Source organism: Telopea speciosissima, chromosome 3 (genome assembly GCF_018873765.1).
Source record: "Telopea speciosissima isolate NSW1024214 ecotype Mountain lineage chromosome 3, Tspe_v1, whole genome shotgun sequence".
Lineage (NCBI taxonomy): Eukaryota > Viridiplantae > Streptophyta > Magnoliopsida > Proteales > Proteaceae > Telopea > Telopea speciosissima.
In genome coordinates this window covers 18,881,202-18,906,251 of record NC_057918.1, presented here as the reverse complement: position 1 = coordinate 18,906,251, position 25,050 = coordinate 18,881,202, and the positions used below count along the sequence as shown (strand labels likewise).

The following is a 25,050-nucleotide window of genomic DNA, read 5'->3' as shown; positions in this document are numbered from 1 at the left end:
TTGTTTTATATTAATTGTACGATTTGAGTGCTTTAAATTACTAAATTATGTGTAGAATAGGGCCTATTAGTACGTTGTCACCTACCAACCTAGGGTCCGAAGTGAAACTCCTATTAGGACTTTGTTTTTGCAAAATCTAATAGTGCCATTGTGTTCAAATGGCCTAAAACAAGCTGAGTACCAAGTTTCAAGTCCAAACTAGGTCTAAAACCCACAGGAACCAGCCTTCGAGTTCCAAATAAAAATTTTACACCAACTCGCCAAGATCTCGTCTCAACTCAGTTTTTTGTCTGGGCAAAACATGTACCGAAACCGAGTTCTTGAACCTTGCCCTATATAAATCATGTAGTTTTGGGCTGAGTTGGGCAGGGCCAAAACAAGGCCTCAACCTGAAGCCAGATCAATTCCAACCTTGGGCTGGTATTTCTGGGTCCAAGTCCAGCCCATGAGCAGAAAAACCCAACCCAATGCTGGAAATTTTCAACCGGGATAGGGTTTTTTGGGTCAAAATTGCACCCCTACTAGTCTTGCTCCTTGTGCCTAAGGTGCTAGGAGGCCTCGAAGAACCATACATGCAGTTTCGGGCTGAACTGCACCGGGCTTAAACAAGGCCTCAACCTCAAACCAGATCCAGTCCAACCTTAGGCTCGTAGTTCTGCATCCAAGCACAACCCATGGGTCGAGAAACCCAGCTCAAGGCTGGAAATTGCAAGCTCGGGCTTTTTTGGACCCAAGTTGCACACCTACTTGTCTTGCACCTTGTGCCTAAGGTGCTCGGAGACCTCAAAGCCTTCTGTGCCTATCTCACCTTAATAACACTGCAAATACTTGTTTTCATTTAACAAAGTTTTTAGAAACCGTAATAGCATAAACAAAAGAGGCAGAAAGTGAGCATCGGCAGCAGCTTTTTTGACTTTCTGTGAGATAAACGAGCACTTTATGAGCTTCTAGAGAATTTGATAATGTTCCAATAATTGATTTCTTTTGTTTCCTCAAGCTCAGTGTGGATGCACAAGTGGATTAATGAATAGTAGCTAGGAAAAGATGGGTTCTAGAGAAATTCGACAGAAGATCATCTTTAAAACTTGTCTTTCAAAAAATGTATACATGGCTTATAAAAATAGTTGAAAAGTATGGTTGGGCCACAGATGGGTTCTCTCACCCCACACTTAAAACATCTTTATTTTATAAATTAGTATGTCATCATGATGGTTGATAATCAAGAGCTACATTAATAAGAGGGGATCATGGCGGGGAAGGGAGTGAGTGGGAACCTGAGAAAGCGCAGATCTGTCACTACTGCATGTTTTACAGTTTCTTCCAAAAACTAAAAAAAGAAAGAAAGCTCTGCTTCATCCTGCTTCTTCCCTTCTCTTACACTTTCCCTAGTTGCTTCTAATTTCTACATATATAATCCACGTCCGGACAAGATGGTGTCACTGCAAAATTCACCTGCAATCCAATGGACATTGTTTTCTAAAGCTTCTTCTCAGGTTCCCTCTAGAACAACTTTTGTGTTTTTGCCTCTACATCGAATCAAAATGGTTGCTCATTAGTTCTGCTACATATTTCCTGTCTCAGTTAGGGCTGCAGAATTCTATCTGCCTTCTTCCCTTTCTGCAGAAGAGGCATTCCCTTACTAGTCAGAGCAGAGCTAACATCGGTGACCTCATCTTCCTCTCTACAAAGTGAGGTTCTAATTCTTTTGCTTTCTTTCTTCATTCTGTAAATGCCGCATAGGCTTGGATCCCAAGAGCCATAGCCGTCCATAGAGGAATAATTCCCCTCACCAACAGAGGTCCTGCCAGAGTTTATGGATTGGATAGACACACTTCATCAAAAAGATGACTTTCCTATGCTGGTGCCAGGGTAGAGTGGATTATTTGCTGGGATTGGCTGATCAATTGCAGTAACCACAATGGGGATATAACGAGCAGGTTTGGATAGATTGGAGAGGGTGGATATCGACTGAATCCTGTCTAGGGCAGTTGGAGTTTGAGATGAGAGGGTCCCACATCACTCAAAGAGGAGAGAGAGCTGACCCGAGGCTGCCTATAAAAGGGAGAGCAGGATCAAGGTGTTTATTTGGTGGAAGTTAATATTGGTTTTATCGGTTTAGAAACGACCGGTTAAGACTGATTAGTTATGAGACCATATATGGACCCCTTAAGCCCGACAATGACCGAGAACGACAGGACGATAACCAACCAATTGTATTTATTTTCCCAACTTACGTTTGAAAAGTGCCAAATCTCGAGATAACTTGAGCTATCTCAACCGAGAGGCTGCTCCACTGCTGCTGCCACTGGTTTTCACCATTTTTGGGCTGGATTTCGTCAGAGAAGTTGCTGCCGGCATCATTCAGCTACACCAAAGCAAGTTTGGGAAGCATGAGTATAGATACTACTAGTGAGCGTTAGTCGTGGCATTCATCTCAGCCTCATCATGCTATGATTATGGGCAGGAGAGCACCAGTTTCGAATATAGTGGCTATGATTAGTTTGGGCAGTCAGCACTTGAGTTCGACAATCAAAGCACTGGGTCAGGTTTTGGGCCCATATTCTCAGTCCCAAACCAGCCACACCCATACATGCCTCAATATGACAGTAGCAGTGGATCTCATGCTTCATGGCAACCGCCTCTTCTATACCCTAGGATAGGGGACTTGGCATATGCTAATGACAACTCTTATATGAATGATGTTGCAAACTATGTGCAATAGTACAACAACACTGTGACATGGGAAGACTATGTGGCACTAGTAGGGACTGAATGCGTGATTCAATCATATTTTATAGGATGACAGTTGTAACCATGGTTCAAAATTTCGCGATATATCGTCGATATATCGGTATATTTCGGAAATCTCGACACTACCGAGACGAGATGGGCTTCCGAAATGAAAATTTTTCAAATTTCGTGAAATTTCGGTATATTTTGGTATACATCAGGGTCCGACCGTATACTGTCAATCAAGGGTGCAAACCCAAAACACCACTTTGAGTTCATTTTTTTTGCAATATGAAGGTTTAAATGTGTTTATTTAGCTTAAATAAGGGTGTACATGAAGTATCAGGCCTTAATATGGCCAAAAACCCACCGAGATAGAGTGCCGAAATATGGCAGAAAAAATATCATATTTCGCTGAAATTTCAGAATATTTCGGAATATTTCGACTAGCCCGAAATGGCGAGACGAGACAAAATTTCGAACTATGGTTGTAACAATGTTAAACAGATTGACGTATTGTACACTTTAACATATCTAATGCTTATTTAAGTTGTTTTGCATAAATTGAATGTTTTGATTGCTTTCTATTACTAAATTTTTGTGTAGAGTAGGGTATTTTAGTACGTCGTCGCCTACAACCTATTGGACTTTGTTTTTGCAAAATCTGATAGTGCCACAGTGTTTAAATGGCCTAAAATAGGCTGAGTACCAAGTTTCAGACCCAAACTAGGTCTAAAATCCACCGAAACCAGGTTTCAAGTTGAAAAAAAAATGCACCAACTCGACCGAGATCTCGAGATATCTCGAGACAACTCAGTTTTTCCCAAGGTTGAAACCTGGTAGAGTTCCGAGTTTTAGTTCCTTGATTCTGAATCTGTTATCCATGTGGGCACATGTTCGCTTATAGGTCATGCGCTGGTCAAGTGAGATGACATCCTAGTTGTTCAAGAGTTTATAAAGGTAGTATCATCATGGTTTTGATTTAAAAGCAGATATATATGTAATGCTCCCAAATGTGTCTTGTTAGAAATGATAGTTTGGTTTGAATTGTAAGCAGCATCCCATGTTTCATACCTGTCACCAAGGTATTCTTTCTTAATTATTCTGTTTTTCGGTTTCTCCTTCATCTTAAATTTTGTTAGCTTTTTTTGTAATTATTTTTTTATTCTCAACTTGTACTCTGTGTCATATTATAAAAAATTATAATCTGATTTCATTGCCCTCTTCTAAGCTCTTAATTTCAATGTCAACAAACTCAATAATCCCCAAGTCCTACTTTCACTCTAACCCATTAAACATAACTCACTTCCAGTAGATTCAGTAAGCCAACCAAGTCGGACATCTCTGGAAATCCCCCACCACTCCAAAAACTGGAGAAATCCACTTCAGGTTAGTGCACCGGCCTAAATCCAAAACGACTGGTCATTTTTGCCAACTTGACCCTGGATTCTCTTCAACCTAGTTCCTAATACCTAACTTTCAGATTCTTTTAATTCCTTCAGTAAATTAAAAACATCTATCCCAAATTTGCCATGCATTCTAGGATCCCTTAATTCTGTCCAGCAGAAGCTTTGTGTTATTCCTCAGCCATAACACCCCATCCACCATACATCATAATACACCACTTAACTATTGGAGCATACCTAGCGATGATGGACAACTTTTGAAAGCAGTAGGGGTTACCTATAACAAGTGAAACCTTGAGGAGATTCATGAGCTCACCGCTATTGGAGCCAAATTCCAATAAATATTCCACTTGGTAATTCAGAACAGGCATATGATTGGCAGTCAGTCATTCTCTCAGAGCCTGGAAATTCTCCCAAGCAATGAATCCAATTTGGAGTCCCAGTATGTGAGTCTGATAATAACAGAGAAGGGAACATTTGAAGCTTACCATTTTCAATTAAGAACATTTACCATTCAGAAAGTCTAAAATATGCTTCACAGAAATCATAGTCATTTTTACAATGCTGGGTTGTTCATTAAAACTGATGGGATCAAGTACATGGACGCTAAAATATAACAAGAAGATAAAGCATATAACACATGAGAAAGAAAGGTACCAAGTTTGGAGAGGGGTCATCAAAATCAAAAAGTATGCAATAGAAATATCAATAAGGTTTATATCATTGTTGTTGTTGTTGCATTGCTACTCAGTACAAAATCCAATTCTATCAATAAAGTTGTTATATATTATAACATATACCTTAAAATCAGAGAGGTAAAAAAAATAGGGTCACCTATCACCTGAGCTCTGTGGGAGTGGAAGAATGGCCGCTTTTGCAAGAGTGTCCGACTGCAAAATAAAACTGGATGAGTTAACCAGAAAATTGAGTGACAAAATACACAAACTTCAACCCAAACCATTTAAACCGTCACCTATTTGTACTCACTAGACAATCAATATTCCATGCTCCAATAAAGAAAAGAAATATTCGGACCCATACAAAATGGACAGGCAAGAACTCCACAGTTGTTATACCAGCCAAGATTTAGACCATAAAGTTATTTGACAGATCAAAACCTTTTGGACACTTTGAAATTTCGATTGGTCAATCAAAACACAATCATCAGGTATCTTGGGTATTTAGTAATCACCAATCCAAGTGGGGTGGCCTTCCAATATTATGACTTAGCTTCATATTCCAATTTACTTGCTATGTGGACTTCTCGGTCATTCTAACCGTTGGATGGGTGAGGAATAAACTAGACAGGGCCCACATGAAATTTGGAAGACAATCTCAACCATATGGCCCAGCTAGTAGGGCTTTCCCCTCATTTTTTCAGTAATTCTTGTACTGCACCTAGTACCAACAAAAGGTTACTTTTTTGAAAGTATCAAAAGGATACTAGATTGCTGGTAACATGTGCCATGATTACAGAAAATCTGTACTGGAAACTTCAGATATCCGAAGACAAAGCCTGGGTTAAACTTTTTGGGTTACAGAAAAGGTAGATATATTCTTTAACAACCAGAACACAACTCTGCTTCTTGCTGAAAGAGTACTTGGGACCATAAAATTAAGTTGCATTGGTAGAAAGCATAGAAGAAAGAATTTCTTCATAGAATCGGATGTACAATAGTGTATTCACTGACATAAAATATGCCAAATAAAGTTTAGGTTTATATGCTTACTTTTTAGGATCAGCCCGTTCAACAGACAACTTTCTAGTCTTTGCAAATTGCAAACAGGCAGATGGTGCATGGCTGCTTCCAGACACTGTTTGAACACATTCAGGACCCACAGAAGACTGAGCTGTAGCAATTGAAACACCTGTAATATTAGGGCTAGATGCAACACGTTCTATGCTATCTGCAGCACAAAGACTCTCAGGACCATTGCTTTCTGCCTTATGGTTTTCATTCTGCAAAGTATTCTCAATGAGAACTGCTCTATGAGCCATCTCCTTTTCTTCTTTATTGGAATGAGCATCTGAACAATCACTAGAATATCAGTATTCTTTAAATAGACTATAACCAACCCAAAAAAAATACAATAACAACAACAACTCGGCCTTATCCCAACTAAAATGGGGTCGGCTACATGGATCCTTGCCCTCCAAAAAAAAGAAATATAACCAACCAAAATAAATAACAAAATAAAAAGTAATATTTTCAAGAAATGGGAAGACACAAAGCCTTTCCCCCAGCATATGCAGCACATCTTGGATAGAACCTTAAGACACATAATAATATATAATTATAAAGTATGGATACATATCTAGCATTTATGCATACGCAATACTCATGACGATATAAATTATTCACAGACAGTACAGTATTGGTCGTACAACCATATCAGTCCTGTTACTCTTTGATACCCAAGATACTCTCCAATACTCTTCTTTCTTTTCTAGAAAACAATAAACCAAGAGGAGCCCTCATTTTGTCAACTCACCCCATTTTTTCACTGATACATATTGGGTAAACTGATCTTCTATCCAGAATCTGCCTAGTGTGGATCCAGCGTCCAAAAATAAAAATTCAATCATCTAGAGATTAAAAGCGGATCTAATCCTATTCTACCTGGTTCAAGACAACACCCCCTGCCAAAAAAAACAAAGTTCCCCACTAGATTTTCTTACCCCTCCCCCTGCCAAAAGGATTCCATTGCTTTGGATCAGTGATCCAAGAATTCAAAATCTAGGATTGCCACTATTCTGGATCTATCATAAGTTTTTTATAAGTATCCGAAAGTATGAATAATTGTGGTAAATTTCGATTTATGTTTATATAAAAGCAACTAACTTGGCCAAATAATAACTATATGGTGTATGATGGGTAAAGCTCTGGAGTCTTTAATTTCTTGCATTCTTCTTGGCATATAATCATTTTTAGTACCAAGAATTCAAAACATGGACAATTATGGTTTTTTTTGGGATCTTTCATATGCACTTAAACTCAAGGATTGTGAATTCCTTTGACGGAATAATGGACTAATTTTTCATTCTCTAGGCTTTCAGCACTAATGCAGAAGCTAGGTACCAGCAGCAGTACCAGAGAAAGAAGAACAAAAGGCCAAACCAGAGAAAGAATTAAACCTCCCTCTGGCTTGATCACTGGCATCCCTTAGGAGTTCTCCTTTCTGTTGTTGGAGCCCGCTCGGTCTACTCCTCAGGTATTCCAAAATATGTCAGGGTTTCCTCCATTATTTCCCAGGTTCTTGGTCCTCTGCTCCCCCCTCTCCCCAAGTCTTTCCCCAGTCTGTGCCTCCCCCTCCCCCACCCCCCCTCAATGATACGACCCTTTGGCTCCCCTCCCTTAACGGCTTGTTCAGTTCAAGATCCACTTGGAATTTTGTTAGACATAGTGGTCCCCTTGTCCCTTGGCACAAACTGGTGTGGTTCAAAGGCCATATCCCCCACCACAGTTTAACTGTATGGATAGTCTTTAATCAATGCCTTCCCACCCAAGTTTTCCTCCTTCACCACCACCTTTCTGCCCCCCCCCCCCCTTCCAGTTTCCTTTGTTGGAATGGTATTCAGGACATCGACCACCTTTTCTTCTCTTTCCCTTTTGCCTGCTTAGTTTGGAAAAAATACTTAGACGCCTTTTGCCCCCGCAGTAGGAGACCTCTACCCTTTTCTAGGGAGTGGCTTTGGATGGATATGACGTTCTCTGGTAGTTCTATCTGTGATATGGTTGGCAAGTTTGTATTCGGTGCTGTTCTATCGCATATTTGGATGGAGTGGTCCATCTTCTTTCCAACTCCGGTTCTCTTGACATGATTTGGAAGGCCATCTTTTTTTATGTTAGTTCTAAGATTCACTTGTTACCTCATAGATCTATTGTAAACTCCCCAAGGAAGAGACATATTGTTGTTACCTGGGGATTACCTGTTTCTCTTCTTCCTTCCGGCCCTTCCTAAGCCTGCAATCCCAGATTCCAGACTCCAGGTATCTCTTTGAAATCTTATGCCTAGTCTATCATGGGGTTCTGTTATTAGTTCTCTACTTCTCTTTAACTTTTTATGATTATTCTTTGTTGCTTAGAGGCTGGAATAAGATTTATTAATTCCAGTCCCCATTTTGGTTCTGTTTTCATTGTTATTTCAGAGTCCCAGTCAATTGGAGGAGTTTCAAGTCTATTGTATTTTGTTTTTCTTTTCCTTCTCTAATCAGGTTAGATGTCTGCAGTCCTTAATCAATCCTGATTGAGCGTTATCAAGCATTATAAAATAGATCTAGTGGCTTTCAGGCCTCGCAACAATTTGAAGATAATAATATTTCAGTTTTGTGGATTATATAGATGCTACTGTGGATTCGGTGGTGTCCTTGGTGGATTCCAAGTGGAAATTAGGTGGATTCCAAACTTGTTTATCCATCTATCTTTCTTGTACCTACCAAACAAGCTGCCTCTTAGGAGATAATCAGCATGCATTGATCTAGTTCCAGGATCAGTACTACCAAATCTGCCTACCTATTGACTAAGTCCTACAAAGCATGCCGAACTGAAGACACAAGTGGATGACTTGTTGAAGAAGGGGCTTATACAGGAAAGCTTTAAGTCCATGAGCTGGTTCAGCACTCCTTACACGAAAGAAGGATGGCTCTTGGCGCATGTGTGTTGACAGTAGAACCATCAACAAGATTACCATCAAGTTCAGATTTCCAATTCCTCAACTAGATGATATACTGGACACGTTAACCAGAGCAAAGGTCTTCTCTGAATAGAGCTTTGTAGTGGATATCATCAGAGTCACATCATAACGAGTGATGAGTGGAAAGCCACCTTTAAGACAAAGGATGGATGGTACAAGTGGAAACTTATGTCATTCGGTCTCCCCAATGCACCTAGCACCTTCATACGAGTTATGCAGGTACAATGTCCTCTCATTGGCAAATTCCTTGCATACATTGATGATATTTTGATTTATAGTAATCAAGAGGAAGATCATATTGACCATCTGAGGCAAGTAATGAGAGTAGTAAGGGCTGAAAAGCTCTATATCAACATGAAGAAATGCTCTTATATGCTACCAACGGTTGATCTTTGGGTTCATCTTCATTTTCAAAAGGAGTCAAGGCTGATCATGAAAAGGTAAAGAGTATCTTAGACTATCCTACACCTAAGACGCACATCGAAGTCAAAAGCTTCCATGGGATTCCATTCCTTGTCAAACGGAAGAAACATCCGAGTTCCGAGTGTACATTAATCCATGTCGATGATTTCAATTTTCAAGTGCAACAACCCTGACTTATATTAACAGTACAACGTCCTCCACACATTCGTCGGGGATTTAAGCCGGAGAGAATTGATGCAGAAGCTAGGATACCAGCAGCAGTACCAAAGAAAGAAAAGTCCAAACCAAGCCTGCAGTTCCAGATTCCTGGTCTCTATGAATCTTATGCCTAGTATATCATGCGGTTCTGTTATTATTTTTCTTTTCCTTTTCTGATTTTGTTGGTAGCTATTAGTCAGGCTGGATTAGGATTTATAAATTGCAGTCCTGTTTTGGGTTTCAGGCCTCCCCATGATTTGAAGGTAATAACAGTTCAGTTTCTGAAAACTACGCTGTTGTAGATTCAGTGGTGTATTTGGTGGATTCCAAGTGGCTTAGGTGGATTCCTAGCCTTGTAACCCATCTATCTTTCTATCTCTCTGTGCCAGAACTACAGGTAAGATTTACACAATTTCTAAACCCTGTGACTACTCTGACTTCTGTCAATTTTCTTATCAGCTACTGGTTACAAGTCCTTCAATATTCTTTTTTGCCTTCTAAATTTCCTGATTGATTACTGCAATTCTGAACATACCATTAATGGTCCTTGTGGTAAGACTCTTCAAAAGTCCCTATTCTCTAGTTAGAATCAGTTCATATTCTGCAGGTCATTTCTACCAATGGAACAGACCCTTCATTTGTATTTCAAACTATTCTGATTTATCTGACTCATAGTTGTCAACCTGTCGTCTAGGCACCGCCCAAGCTTCCAGGCTCTTTCTTGGGTCCAAGGCGACAGCACGCCTTGTTGACACTTCACGAGTTTACGTTGCTTCATGTTCATTGCTTTGTTTTTCGATGAATTTTCTTATATTATATCAAATACTTAGTTTATTATACGCTGATTTTCTCATATTAGGTCATCACTAGCATAGTTATATCATATTGCATTGATATGGCTTCTATGTTGCATATAGGCATAATTATATAAATTTATCACTGTTATATTACACATAGTCATATACTGCACGCCTAGGCGCCTCTCCAACGCCTTGGGTCGCCTTGACAACTATGATCTGACTGAATATACAAAGTTCCTCCCTGTTCTGGTTCTGTTATTGTGTCAGTGATCCTGCTGATGTAGTCCTTACTAGAAATATTCAAGTTGAAGATTAGACCACATTCAGCACAAAATAAAAGGAAAAAAGGTTTTAGTGGATTAAAAATGACTGGGCGATATGCATGTGTTTTTGCAATTGAACTCTAGCAGTGTTTTTTAAATTCTATATATTTTTTTCATTTCAAGGGTAAGGTTACTCCATTGTGACCATCACGGGTTCGAATCTGGAAACAGCCTCTCTGCGGAAGCAGGGTAAGGCTGCGTACATTATGACCCTCCCCAGAACCCGCAATGGCAGGAGCCTCATGCACTGGGTAGGCCCTTTTTTATATTTTTTTCATTTCAGGGGAATAGGAAAAAATAGTGGAACTATTGGACCTCATTTGTTGTGTATGGTTGTACTAGAAAACATCTAGACAGTGCAATATTACCATGGACATCTATGATGTATTTGTTATCATATAGGTTCTTTATTCATAGTCTATTATGCAAAAGGACTAATTTTGCATGTATCCTAATCATTCCTATGCATTTCCATTCATATCCTATATATTCTATTGTATCCATGTGTATTCATGATATACCCCTTAAAATTGGCTTACGGGACTCAATATCTAAACTTTAATCTTTGGTTAGATACCATAATTGCATGGTTCCTACACAAAAGGTATGAAAAATTCGTAGGCCACAGTTTAATCTCCCTGCGTCAAAGTTCCATCAACCACTTATCAAGGAAATTTTTCAACATCAGATCTGCAGTAGAATTCCGCCTTTCTTTTTTCTTTTCCCCCCCTTGATTGTTCAAGAGATAGACTAGACATTGACCATCAGATCTTTACCAAAATTCACTTCTTTTTTTTTAATTTAATTTTCCAAGAGTTACAAAGGATCAATAACGTGAACATTTTCAAAGGTCATAGGACAAGTTAACCCATGTTCCCACCTGTTGTGCCATGTCAATGGCATGGGAAGGTAGATAATATATTACCACCGTTCCTCATTCCATGAGTATATGTGAGAAATAATTAAATGCTTACTACAGCCTTCCTGCACACGGCAGCTTACTCACCTTTCTCATATCTTTTAAGAATTTTTTGATTGGAAGGCTCGGCAACTCTTGATGTCACAGTAGGCATGGGATAAGGGCTTGTACAACCATCCTTTTCAGTAACTCGCTCACAAAGACCATCCCTAGTTACTTCAGGTGAGTCCGACTTCAAGACTTGCGGGTGTACATGCTTTGCATTTTGAACTACGTTTGTTAATCTTCTACGCTTCCGTGGCCTTGAGCTGTCCATACAATTGAGATGATCCTCTTTCAGTTCTTGGAGACGGAAATCTAACTAAATAACAAGAGAGTTATAAGATTGTAATTTATCCAGGAAATAAGAGAATACCAAAAGAAGAATGTTTGCAACCTTGGGTCAACTCCATCCGCAACAATCTGAATAAGAATTATATTAGTGGAATATTTTTTAAAAGGCTACAGGCAAAATCTACAATGGTATTTCAACCATTACGTTGGGGTGGGGGAAAACAAGTTTGATTATGTAGCATAACTTGTTCAGTTGCATAAATAATTTATACATTAGGATGAATAAGTGGCATCCTTTGTTCAGTAACAGATAGTAATACATGTATTCTAGATGGGTTGAGAATTTTCAACCTCTCATCTTATAGAAAAGGATGGGCAGACTAATTATCATTCCAAAATCTGGGACAATAGGACCAACCGCGCCCACCCCCCCTCCCTCCAAAAAAAAAAAACTGCCCCTACGGTAAAATGTGTCCAGAGTTTCTGGAGTATCAACATGCCTGAAAGTTCTCATGGCACAAAACCACCCAAAAGTTGGCTTAACAAGGAAGAAAAAAATGTCCCCAGCTTCCAGATATACAACTGAAGGATAGCATTTAAATCTTGCTCCCTTCCTCAGGCACTTTTGGCATTCTACTTGAGTACTTTCTATTGAAAACAATTGCAGTTTGATTTGACCTGTGTCAAGAGGTTCTCATGAACAACACTTCAAAGGATGGACTCATAACTGTAAGAACCAATTGTCATGCACACAGCCTAGGGTTTTGAATGTTTATAGCACAGCTACAGGAAGAGGTAGTGAGAAGGCCCTCTCATGAAGTAGGAGAGATTTGAATTGTAAGTATCAATACTAAAAAGGATTGATTATGGTTTAAGAAAATATAATAAAATGACTACAAATTCAGAATGTCTGCAAAAATTAGGTATCAGGAATAAAGGATAGATGAGAAATCCTATTGCAACCACTCCTCCCAAAATGGCGGCAACTTCTAATAAAGAGCCTTAAGTCGAAACACTCACATGCTCTGATCAACATGTGAGAACTCAAACTAGCTTCCTATATTGTTCTGCTTCGGACTGCAGCAATCGACTAAACTGGCTAGGTATATAGATCCTGAAAGGGAAGGGATCAGGCAGCGAAATGCTGGCTCGAATGCTGCTTATTCAAAGTGCGAGGGGTTTGTGTTATGTGGTATTGTGCTCCTACACTCTGTGCCCCTTGATGCCACTTAATGGTGTCATGTATAGAGAGGTGTGTGTGTGTGGGCCAGCACATGCGAGGGGTGGGTGTTGTGTATTGGTATCAAGGTTTGAAGTATCGGTATCGGGTATCGTATAGGTTGGGAGATTTTAAGAGACGTATCGTATCTGAGATACGTAATGATCGGTGCAGAAACGCACGAAAATGATCAAAATATACATGGAGATACACTTTTCGACACAAAAAACAACATAAACAAACAATATATGTCATATATCATGCATATACACTAAGAATTGTAAATAATGTATAACCAGACAAGTGCAGCACTTTGAAATTGTTATAAAAGATGAGATTTCTTACATACAAAGTCACGCTATTGCCATGAAGAATGTCGGGGTGGATCAAACTCATATCTGTAAGGGTCTTCAAGAATAAGAGCAACTAGTATGATGCTGTGTACCGACCCTTAAGGAAGCCATTTTCGGTTTTGGGTGAAAAATGTTGGGTTTGAGTTCAAAGCTTTGCAAATGTATACAAAGCATGCATCTACTAGTTAGTTGAACATATTCTCCTTGAATGATAGCAAAAAAAAAAAAGAGAACCAAAATGCATGGTTTGAAGCACAAGACCAAGTTTTTTGATAAAAAACTACCTTTTTCCCTTCAAGTGTGTGAGTATGTCTTGTATTCCAAAGATTCGAGTGCAATGTGGATCCGAACCAACCCAACCAAACATAGTTGTTGACACAACCCGAAGGGAGAAAAAGTTGAGATTTAATTCGTGGCACGACTGGCCCAACCCGCAGCAAGCAAACAAATCTCTTTGGGCGTTCCCTGATAAAAATTTTGGGGGTTCTGGTTCGTGTTTAGTGTAAAATGTGAAAAAAAGGCATGTGTATCGATAAGTATCAATACATTTAAAAACCCAAATAAACGGTAATATTAGTACATATCGAGTGTATCGATACATATCATATTGTATCGACACATATCGGTCAATACGTATCGATACACTCGATACAATACATTTTTTAAAAAAAAAAAAAAATTGGTATCGATCAATAAAGTATCAATACCGGCCGATACCGATACGATACGATACAGACGGATACTTTAATCCATGGTTGGTATACATTGTTGTAGCCCTTACCAGCTCAAGCTTTTGGGATAAGCGATTCTAACACCAACAACAATGAAATTTATAGTAAGTGGGTCAAAGATACAAGTAAACGCCAGGCGACAACAATATGCCTGTTCCTTGGAGTATCAAGATCTGAACAAGGAGATACAAGAGAAGTTTAGAGCTAACATCCAAGAAGAAGGCTTTCCAAATCCTGTCAAAAGAGCGAGAATTGGAGGTCCATCTCCGAAAGATTCCACTCCATCTAAAGGTGAAAGATAGTAGCACTAAAAACAAGCTTCTCTGTAATATCACAAGTAGATCTTTCACAGAAGATCATATCTATCCTAGAGAAGGGAAGAATTCTTCTAGCAAGTGGCCAGCAACTATCTAAAGCTCATTTCCAAATGGAGGTAGAGAAGGGACAAGAGAGAAAAGATGGTCATTTTCCTCCAGACCATTCCAACATAGGACACAACAGAGGGGACGTGTATCTATCTATGGATGAGGAAGGATTGGATGGGGAGGCAGTGGGTAAGAGATCTACAGACCGTAAAGCTATGGCAGAGGATGTGACCCTTAAATCAAACAATCTTATGCCCAAGGACCGGGGGGTACAAATTCAAACAAAATTCCAAGCTAAGGAGGAGGAGAAAAGGCCATTAGGAGAGGGTAGCCAGGCCTACAGTCAGATCATAGAACTAAAACTCGTGAGATCTCAACCAGTTTCTCGATTTTTCAAGACCTCAAGACGAGATCTCATGCTATACGAAAAATTACCTCTACTCGAGTGAGAACTCGAGAGATCTCGACCCGACCGAGATGTCGACCCAAGCTCCTTTATATGAATGCCAGATCTTGGTGGGAAATCTAGGTATGCAAACAACTATCTATGCAAACCTTGGTATACAAACACTTATTTATGCCAGGAACTAGGACAAGCACTTATTTAAGTCTAATAATATTTAAGTAAATGTTTTTGTATTTGTATTTGTATTTTATTTAAGTAAATTTACTCAAGATATTATTCATAAGTAAGCAAATAACCCCTAGTTGAATCCAATAAAAATAGTTAAAAAATCAAATTCTAAAAGGAAAAAAAATCAACCCCCCAGTTCAAGAACAAAAACTGGATTTTTAGAGGTAGACGCAATTTTCAACTTTCTAATGCTGGGGTTTTTCTCAAATCTAAAAATTCCATACATCTTAACATGGTAAAACATTGCTAAAAACCAAAAGCGAGGTAAAATATTCATTTTTTTTTATGTCCAAAAAAATAATTTCATTCAAAGCGATTTTGACAGCATTCACAGACACCAAATTATATTTGACTGGTACATAACTCCCTTCAATATAAATCAGATTTAACTCTTTCAACAAGTTCAAGATTGCTTAAATCTGTTTTATATTGAAGGAGTTATGTACCGGTCAAACTTGATTTGGTGTACGCGAATGCTGCCAAAATCGCTCTGAATGAAAATATTTTTTGGGACATCAAAACAAATGAATATTTTACCGCGCTTTTGGTTTTTAGCAATGTTTTACCATATTAAAATGTATGGAATTTTTAGATTTGAGAAAAACCCCAGCATTAGAAAGTTGAAAATTGCATCCACCACTGAAGATCCAGTTTTTGTTCTTGAACCATAGTTGTCAAGGCGTCACCTAGGCATCCAGGCGGATCTCAAGGGGCTTAGGTGACTGCCGCCATAGTGTAAGGTGCCTTGCACTGGTTTAATTAGTATCGGACCAGGTTTTGGCACTTATTTATGCCAAATATCATTTAAGTAAATGATTTTGTATTTCATTTACTTAAGATATTATTCATAAATAAGCAAATACCCCTTATTTGAATCCAATAAAAATAGTTAAAAAAAAAAATTCCAAAAGAATAAAAGTCAATCCCCCCCCCCCCGTTCAAGACCAAAACTGGATTTTTGGCCGTAGGTAAAATTTTCAACTTTCTAATACAAGTTTTTTTCTCAAGTCTAAAAAGTCCATAAATCTTAATATGGTAAAACATTGCTAAAAAACCAAAGTGCGGTAAAATATTCATTTATTTTGATATTTAAAAAAATATTTTCATTCAAAGTGATTTTGGCAACATTCACGCACGCCAAATAAGGTTTGACCGGAACATAACTTCTTCAATATAAATCAGATTTAAGCAATCTTGGATTTGTTGGAAAGCTAGTTGTGTGTTCTACCTAATACAAAAAGTCTCATGTAAAAATAAAATCATTTGATCAGTCAAACTTCTTAAAGAACAAGAACATTTCTCTAAATCGAGAGCAGTTTAATTACTTATTGATAAGATCATATTTTCTAAGAACAATATAAACCAAATTTATCCTTAGATTGTTTCAAACTTCCAATAGCTTGCTATCTTCAATTCTGTTGTCTTCTAGTTCTATGTTTATTTTTTATGAGTTTATGCGGCTTAATATTGATTTTTTATTACTTAATGTGACTTAATGTTGATTTTTGATGACTTGATGTTGCTTAAATTGATTTTTTTTTAATGACTTGATGTGGCTTAATGTTGATTTTTTATGATAATAAGGTATATATTGTAGCATACTAAATAATGTTAGAAAAGAGGGGAATTACAAATAACACTTGGGCGCCTAGGCAATGCCTAGGCGGGCGCCTTGTCGTCTAAGTGCTTAGGCACCCTCCACCGCCTTAGGTCGCTTTGCTGCCTTGACAACTATGTCTTGAACTGGGCGGTTGGCTTTTTTTTCCTTTTGGAATGTGATTTTTTTTACTATTTTTATTGGATTCAAATATGGGGGTATTTGCATATTTATGAATAATATCTTAAGTAAATGAAATACAAATACAAAAACATTCACTTAAATGGTATTAAGCATAAATGTCTGTCCTGGTTTCCCACTAAGTAAAACTCCTATTTGGACTTCAATTTATTCAAAGTTTGATAGTGTCATTGTGTTTAAATAGCGCAAAATAGGCTGAGTACCAAGTTTCAGCCCCAAAATAGGTCTAAAACCCAGAGAAACCAGCCATCGAGTTGAAAAAAAGAATACCCGAACTCAGAAATTTAGCCGGTCGAAACCTGTACTCGAGATGAGTTTTAGTTCCTTGAGTCAGACAAGGGAAGAGGGCCTGCTGGAAGGGGAGAAAGAGAGGTTTGAATCAGGGATAGAAGAGTGTGAGGGGAATGGGGGAAAACACCAAGAGCTATGGGAGATGATAGAAGCACAAGGGCAAACTTATCAATGCCAGGCACCACTGGAGAACTTGACATGAGCCATACTTAGATAAACATCAGCGTTAGATTGATTGCAATTTCAGGCAACTATGTGTACAAACATTTTCGCTGGATTCTCATGTAAAAACAAATTTTAACAGAAAACTAATGAAATAAAAAGAAGATAGTTTTGGTCGCTTCATCCTAATTCTTTCACAAGTTGCAAGTGTATCATTTCATTAAGAATGCATAACCAAAGGTAATAGGTAATCATATGCCAATAAAACAGATTCTTATTTTCAGGGGAAAGTGGGTTCTGACCTCAGATCTCCAAATATCAGTTTTCACAGAGACATTCACTGCTTGATACTCTTCAGTCACCTGCAAAAAAACCATACAAGGGCTGAACTTGTACATCCCATAAGAGTTTACAAATGATACTATTACTGGAGATTCCTGAAGTTTACCAACCCAAAACTCAAAGTTGAATAAGTCATGTGATGAGCACAAGTGGCACCTAAGACCCTAAACAATAGAGGTTTATTGACTGTCAGCAAACAACAGAAATGAATAACAAGATTTCATTAATCATTAACCGAAACAACAAAAGTAACAAGATGTCAGATGTGGGTTCCACCTTAAAGTTTGCACACTTCACCAAGCAAAAAGCGCATGAGTAGTCTTCAGTAACTGCAAGCAGCGAAAATATGGAGGGTTGTAGCTAAAAGAATTTTCTAAAACACAAATCAGGAAAAGATTACAACAGAAACTGTAGACTACTATTAGCATACAGGAAGAGAGAGAGAGTACAATAATGTCATACTAGAAATCTATAAGAGACGGTTCCACATTTAAGTAATCAAGCTCTTTTTTGCAAATTAACCAACATTTGTAACTGCTATCGTACGAATCCAATAAAGAAAGACAACTCTTGCCTGAGAGCAGTTAACAATCTAACAATTATTCCTCCCCTGACAGATGTGAAAAGGAATGGAAAGGAGAATCAAAGAAAAAATAAGCAATAGGCTTAGGTATGGTAGATGAAATTCAAACTTCAATCACTGAAGTTCTGAATAACAAGGTAGTCCGGCTCCCACCAGAACCGCCTACATTCAGATAACCACACTCAATATTCTGCTTTAACAAATTAACTTTGGACTCCTGTGTCACTAAAACCGACAGTCAGATAACTGACAGCAGATACCACCACAATTCTTCAAATATGCCTCTTTTGGTTTTAGGAATGCCAATATCAGCATTAAGAAAATAATTCCGCAAAGAAGGAACTGCAAAAAGTTTAGACCTGTAATGAGGCATCACCTTCTGATGTTGTTGTTGTGACATTGGTGTCCTAGTTCTCCTACAGTATTTCAGCTCTGACCCAACAACTACTACTCAGCCTTATCCCAATTAAATGAGGTCGCCTACAAGGATCCTTGCCCTCCAATCAGCTCTATTTGAGGTCATACTTGATACAAGGCCTAAGCTATGCATGTCTTTCCTAACCACTTCTCCTAAAGTCGTTTTAGGTTTACCCTTGGCTCTTTTAGTTCCTTCAATCTGAATCAAATAACTCCTCTGTACTGGGGGCATCCAAAGGCCTCCGTTGAACATGGCCATGCTACTTCAAATGACTTTCTCGTAACTTATCATGTATCCGAGCTACTCCCAAATCAGCACCAATATGATCATTCCTTACTTTATCCTTCCTAGTTTTGCCACTCATCCATCTCAACATCCTCATCTCCACTACAATGAGTTTATCTATATGATGTTCCTTAATTGCCCAACATTCCGCACTATACATCATAGCCGGTCGTATGACTGTCCTATAAAATTTTCCTTTAAGTTTTAAAGAAATACATCGATCAAACAACACTCCGGATGCACCTCTCATCCAACCTATTTTAATTATCTGTGAAACATCACCCTCTTTATTATCCTCTTTACTTGTGATTGAGCCCAGATACCAAAAATAATCACTTTTGAAGAATCTCCCTCTCATCAATTTTTGCCACCTCATTATCCATCCTAGTAATGTAGGACTAGAACCTGAATACGCCTAATCCCAAGCAGGATCAAATAGAAAACTCAACAACAAACAATAAATCATATAAGGGAGTCAAGAGAACAATTGGAACTCAAATGAGGGAACAGCTTCCTTGGTTGAACAAATAAAACCCACAAATTTGTAACCTGTTGAAGCAGCAATGATTTTGATGTAGTAATCTTCAAGGAATCGATGTTACAAAAATCCCAGCAACTTGTCGCATTCTGGAGATCGATTTGAACAAAATTAGGGTTTGGATTCAAGAACCGATGGAAGGTGATAGGCATTTCACCCTAGGCCTCTCACCTATCCTATCTCAACATTGCATACGCAACTTTTCTATTCATTCAAATTCGTTTACAATGCTGGCCTCCCTTACAAACTTATATAGAAGACACAAAAATAGACTTAGACACTAAAAAGGAAAGGCCTAACCCAATCAATAAACTAATAAATTAACCTAAATTGACCAGGAAATTGAAATAATAAAGAAAACATATTCAAAATAGGACTCTAACTAAACTAATGAAGCGTTTACCCCAAAAAAAAACTAAACTAATGAAGTGAATCCCGATTTCCTATTTTCTACCCCTATTTTAGGCATATTAAATTGGCTAATTACATAATAAACACATAGAATCAAAGACCCAATACATACATAACCCATCCCAAGGCTTATTTCCACTAAAATAAGCCATCTAAGTGACTTATCTGAATCACCTAGTGTAACTAAACTGTTGATGTAAACTTTGACGTGGACCTTCCCTAACAGTTAGAGCTTTTAGGTGAAACGGTAGCGAACACGGTATCAAAGCAGGTAATGTAAGACTGAAATCAGTCACAAAAAACCCACAAAATACAGAATAGAAATAGGCCAGAAATTAGAAGGTTTAGGGTTTAGTCAAACCAGCCAACAGATGGACACCTCTTTTGGATCGAAGGTGGAGAATGCTAGAAGGAAGCTGCCCTCAGAATTCGAATCAACTTTGGTGGCCTGATCTGAAGATATTAGTGAAACACCAAATTAGAAGGTCAAGGAAAAACCTTCCAAAATATGTTGTGGATGTTCCCAGCTGCAACGGAAGGTAGTATTTGGTGTGGTGACTGTTCCCAACAAGTTTGGATCAATTCTGAAGGGTAGATTGATGGATAGAGGGTGGAATGAAATTAGAAAGTGAAATCAGAAAATTAGAAAGTGTGTGAGAATGAAGGGTTGAGACAATGAGATGGGGGGGAAGATGGAGATCGAGTGATGGTGATGGGGGGGGATGGATGTGTCCTCCAAAAATCAGCCTAAGTTGATGGCTGGTTGGAGAATTATGGCCTTCTCAAGAGCAGCTTCAAATCTGGAAACACAGGCAGCAAACAGAAATTGAAATCTGCAGCAGAGACTCAGCAGCAGGTCCACTTGATAGAACACCAAGCAGAAACAACAACAGTGATTGAGGGTGTCTTCAATCTCGAACAATGAACTCCAGCAACAGCAACAGCAGCAGCAGTCTGGGAATCGAGCAGGGTAAGAAGAAGAGGGAAAAGAAGAAAGAAGAATAACGGAGGTAGGGGGAATGGGCCTCTCACCCTGGGTCTCTAACCCACAGCTATCTCAGCTGTTGCAGCATAGGAGGAGCTCCCATACACGATGGCTAAGGTGCCCTCAATATTCTTTTCTCTAATCTGACTTTTCATTACAAACTGATGCCTTTTAATAGGCAGAATTACAAAAAGAGTTTCCAAAAATAAACTAAACTAAAATAGAAACTAATAAGATAGAAACTACTAAATCCTATCTAAAGAGAAGTTGACTAAAATAAAATTATTTGGCTTTATACTTCAGCCACAAATTAGAAACTAAAAATTATGGAAACTTCTAAATTAGAAACTACTTAATTGCACCAATCCTAGTTGACTGGTCAAAGGAGAATCTTCTCAAAATCCTAGGGCATATTTGGCTTTGACACTGTTCACCTGAACAGTGACGTGAACAGTGTTTTAGTCTTCAACTTGGGTCTTCTAGGTCAGGAAGGAGCCATAAAGGGGCCTGGTCCGATGGACCTTCTTGTGTCTCTTTCTCTAGCCAGATTCTACATCAACAGGGAGGTCAAGTGTTTGACTCCTAGGAAGTGCATCGAAAGAGTTTTCCCGACAATTCTACTCCCTTGGTGGTGCGCGATAGAAATGCTGCGTGAGCTCCACATGCAAGGACCATGGGATCTTGGCCTGCACATGCAGGGTAGTGTTGATGTATAAGTAGCTACCCTTCCGAACAGTTCGAGCTTTTAGGCGAAATGGTAGCGAACATAAATTTACACACCATATACTCCGTCTTTGTTCAACGTATCTTAAAACCTTTTGATTCCAGGGTTAAACTCCATAGCTCCAACTTGGTGTTAATCTCTGCGTTTGTCTCATCTACTAAAAAAAATATCATCAGCAAAAAGTATACACTAAGGAACCTCATCATGAATGTCCATGGTTAAATCATCCATGATAAGCACAAACAAATAAGGGCTTAAAGTTGATCCTTGATGTAACCCAATTGCAATTGGGAATTCACTACATTGACCACCCATAGTTCCTAGTTCTTACACTAAACACTACACCATCACACATATCTTTAATTATGTCCACATATTTACTTGAAACACTTCTCTTATCTAGTACTTGCCGGATTAACTCTCTAGGGAATTTGTCATAAGTTTTTTCTAGGTCAATAAAGACCATATAGAGTTCTGGCCCAATTAGAACTGTTTCCATGCCTTGTCCCATCATTTCAATTGTCTTAGAAAAATGATCAACACATGCCAGTTCAATAAATAAGCTTGAACAGTATATTAATACTCGATGAAAATTTAGACAAGGACCACAACTCAGGCCAGTACAGTTCACTATTCTCTAGTTAATCTCAACAGTTTAATTCTTATGAGATGAATGAAATCTGCTGGGTTTTAGCATTTCAGAAACTAACTAAAAGGCAATCAAATATTTGAATGACCACTTCGCAACACTCAATTGGCCCTTTTTATTTTTCAAAAGGCAATGAGAATGAAAATTTTCATTGAATAGAAGTATGTAACAAACACAACTAGTTTTTACCCAGAACCTCTCTGCAGCATTGGAACCAAGATCGGGTCTGGCATAGTTGCAGTACGAGTTTCCCGGTCTATTTAACTAACTGAAGCTAACCGGGATCGAGAACTTTCTTATCATGTGGCTCTTGGATCGGAAAGAGGCTGCTGGACCAAGCTCCCAACCCGCCCGCCCCAAAAAAAAAAGAACTCAATCATTGGGTAACAAATTCTTCCATTCATTCCCAAGGCTAGCTTTATAAACTCCATAAAACTCTTTCCTACCCAATTTACAAGACATAAGGTAAATCCATGATCTTCTCTCAGATATTCTTCAGTTCCTATCATTCCACATGTACGAGACTCAAAGGTGCTGCGCCACACATTTGCTTTCATTGTAAGCCTTCCTAGTTTTCTTGGTCATTGATAGTCTCCTTGATGCAGTTGTATGTGTGGCTGGACCGGCGTGGCCCAATCTGGGAACCTGTATATGATGTAATCTCTTCATTAATGGGTAGAACTGAAAATTGAATTGGAGTTGAAATTTCCACACAGATTGTAAGTTAGCTTATTGATGCACTCTCTCTCAGTATTGTCACCACCCATAACCCCTTATCTCCCTCTCTTGTGTGCAATTGTACCTTCCTTCTTTCTCATTATCCTTTTCCTTATTCTTCTTGCTTCTTTCTCTTGTTACTTGGGTTTTCCCATACTATTGGATTCACCCCTGTTCTGGGCGGTACTTGCAGCCCCCATAGAATGGATCAAGATCCCATCAATACAATCCCTTTCACTCTGAGATTTAGATTGAAGGAAACTCTCCTCTAAGCAATCAAACCCCTAGAGTTTGTTCCCTAGAGCCTTCCCTGTTGTGAGAACCACATTGAAACTCAGACCTGATTCTCTCTCTTTTGACAGGCTCAGTTTCAGGATTCTTTTATTATTTCTCAGGCTTCTTATTCGACTGTCTATTGGTTGGGTTTGAGAGAGCTTTGGTTTAGCTATTTAATCCCAAAACTTCAAGTCGTTTGTATCTGTATTGGCTGAGTTCTATCAATCGAAACTAGCAGAGGTTACGGCTGGTTACTGTTCTCATTGTGGAAGGAAGAATAAGACAGGTCTTCTTATTTACAATTAAGACCCTTTTGTTTCTATACTTCCCAGATTCATGTACTTCAATTTAAATACCAGAAAATCCCTACTTTGCAGATTCTAGTTACAGTTGGGCCCTTTCAATACTGAGCCCTGTTCCCCCCCCCCCCCCCCACATTCAGTTGCACAGGAAGTAGTAACAGGTAAATCTGTCTAGCTATCCATTAATTCATTTCCCCATACTTAGGAGATATGAGCCTTCTCCATAAGCTGTTGACCTCCGCATAAAACAAAGACATTCCGCCAGAAGATGAAATTAGTTTTTAAATATTTTAAAAATAAAGGCAAAAAGTTATTTGCACACCCTAGGCATAAAATTTTAATATTAAAATAGTATTATCTCTAATATTTAAAAACTCTTACACCCTGAACCTGTTTCCAGTTAGATCTACAACAGAGACTTAAGCACCAGGATTTTTTTGTTTTTTTTTTTTTTCGGGGGGGGTTGGGGGGGGTGGGGGGGTGGTGGGAATGAAGCAAGATGCCAAGAACACACAAAAGAGGACCCATTTTTTGTTATAAGCAGTAGAATATGTTGGTGCTAGTGCTTATTTTACCCAAAAAATGGTATCATCTACAGTTCCAACCAAGTACCCAAACAGTGTCCTTGAAGGCACCCCACAAATACACTTGACATGAATGCAAGACAAGGTGTGCACACCTTAGAGAACTCAGTTTTACAATAAAAAAAAAAAAGCTTAAAAAGTTTCTCAGCCTGCACAGCTTACAGCCATGAGCCATGTAAAAATAAGCTCAAATCCCAAAAAAAATAAGTAATAAATAATTTGCACAGCCAGGGAAGCCCATGAGGCTACCATGCTTTAACAGAACCTGTACTTGTTGGTTTTACTGTGACAGCAGGTTCTTCTCCCGTGATATCAGCAACCTATGGCATTTAAAAAATGGAAAAAACTGGGAGAAGAAAAAAAAACAAAGTGTGAGGAAAAAGGGGGGATGGGAGAAGAGTACTTGAGAAAGAGCTGCAATAGAGAATGAAAATTAGAAAAGAAAGATGTAAGGGTTGAGCAAGATTAGAAGAATTATTCATCCAACAAAAAAAAAAAAAGAGATTAGAAGAATTAAAAAGACAAAGGCTGAGCCAAAAATCACCTCGGGAGAAGTACTGAAAAGGGATATGGATATCATCAGGTTAACAACTAATATGACCATGGATAGAGTTGAATGGAATAATAGGATTCGAGTAGCTGATCCCATTTAATTGGGACAAGGCTTTGTTGATTTTAGTTGTAAAAGCAGAAAAAATAAGGGCGAAAGGGAAAAGAAAAATTAAAAAAGCTGTCCCTGGTCAAATGTAACTTCTTTTCTTTTCTCCTCTTATGTTGACCACACAGCCTATGTCCCAAACAAAGCAAAACCAAATGATAAGTTGAATATATTGATTTACTAAGATACCCCTTGTTA

General features: G+C 38.5%; 1 protein-coding gene across 4 annotated transcripts in view; it reads right to left on the bottom strand.

Moving 5' to 3' along the window:
* LOC122656108 (polycomb group protein EMF2B-like) overlaps nucleotides 1-25,050 on the bottom strand; it is a 101,114-nt gene that overhangs the window by 34,958 nt on the left and 41,106 nt on the right. For 3 of the 4 annotated variants that reach the window (XM_043850553.1, XM_043850554.1, XM_043850555.1), the window contains 7 exons: nucleotides 17,999-18,051; nucleotides 17,833-17,886; nucleotides 17,683-17,742; nucleotides 11,910-11,956; nucleotides 11,582-11,802; nucleotides 5,867-6,164; nucleotides 4,978-5,026 (listed from right to left, as the gene is read on the bottom strand). In XM_043850553.1, coding sequence (XP_043706488.1) covers nucleotides 4,978-5,026; nucleotides 5,867-6,164; nucleotides 11,582-11,802; nucleotides 11,910-11,956; nucleotides 17,683-17,742; nucleotides 17,833-17,886; nucleotides 17,999-18,051 — 782 coding nt within the window. Of the gene's footprint in view, nucleotides 1-4,970; nucleotides 5,027-5,866; nucleotides 6,165-11,581; nucleotides 11,803-11,909; nucleotides 11,957-17,682; nucleotides 17,743-17,832; nucleotides 17,887-17,998; nucleotides 18,052-25,050 lie in introns of all 4 variants that reach the window. The other variant, XR_006332041.1, reaches the window with a different exon arrangement.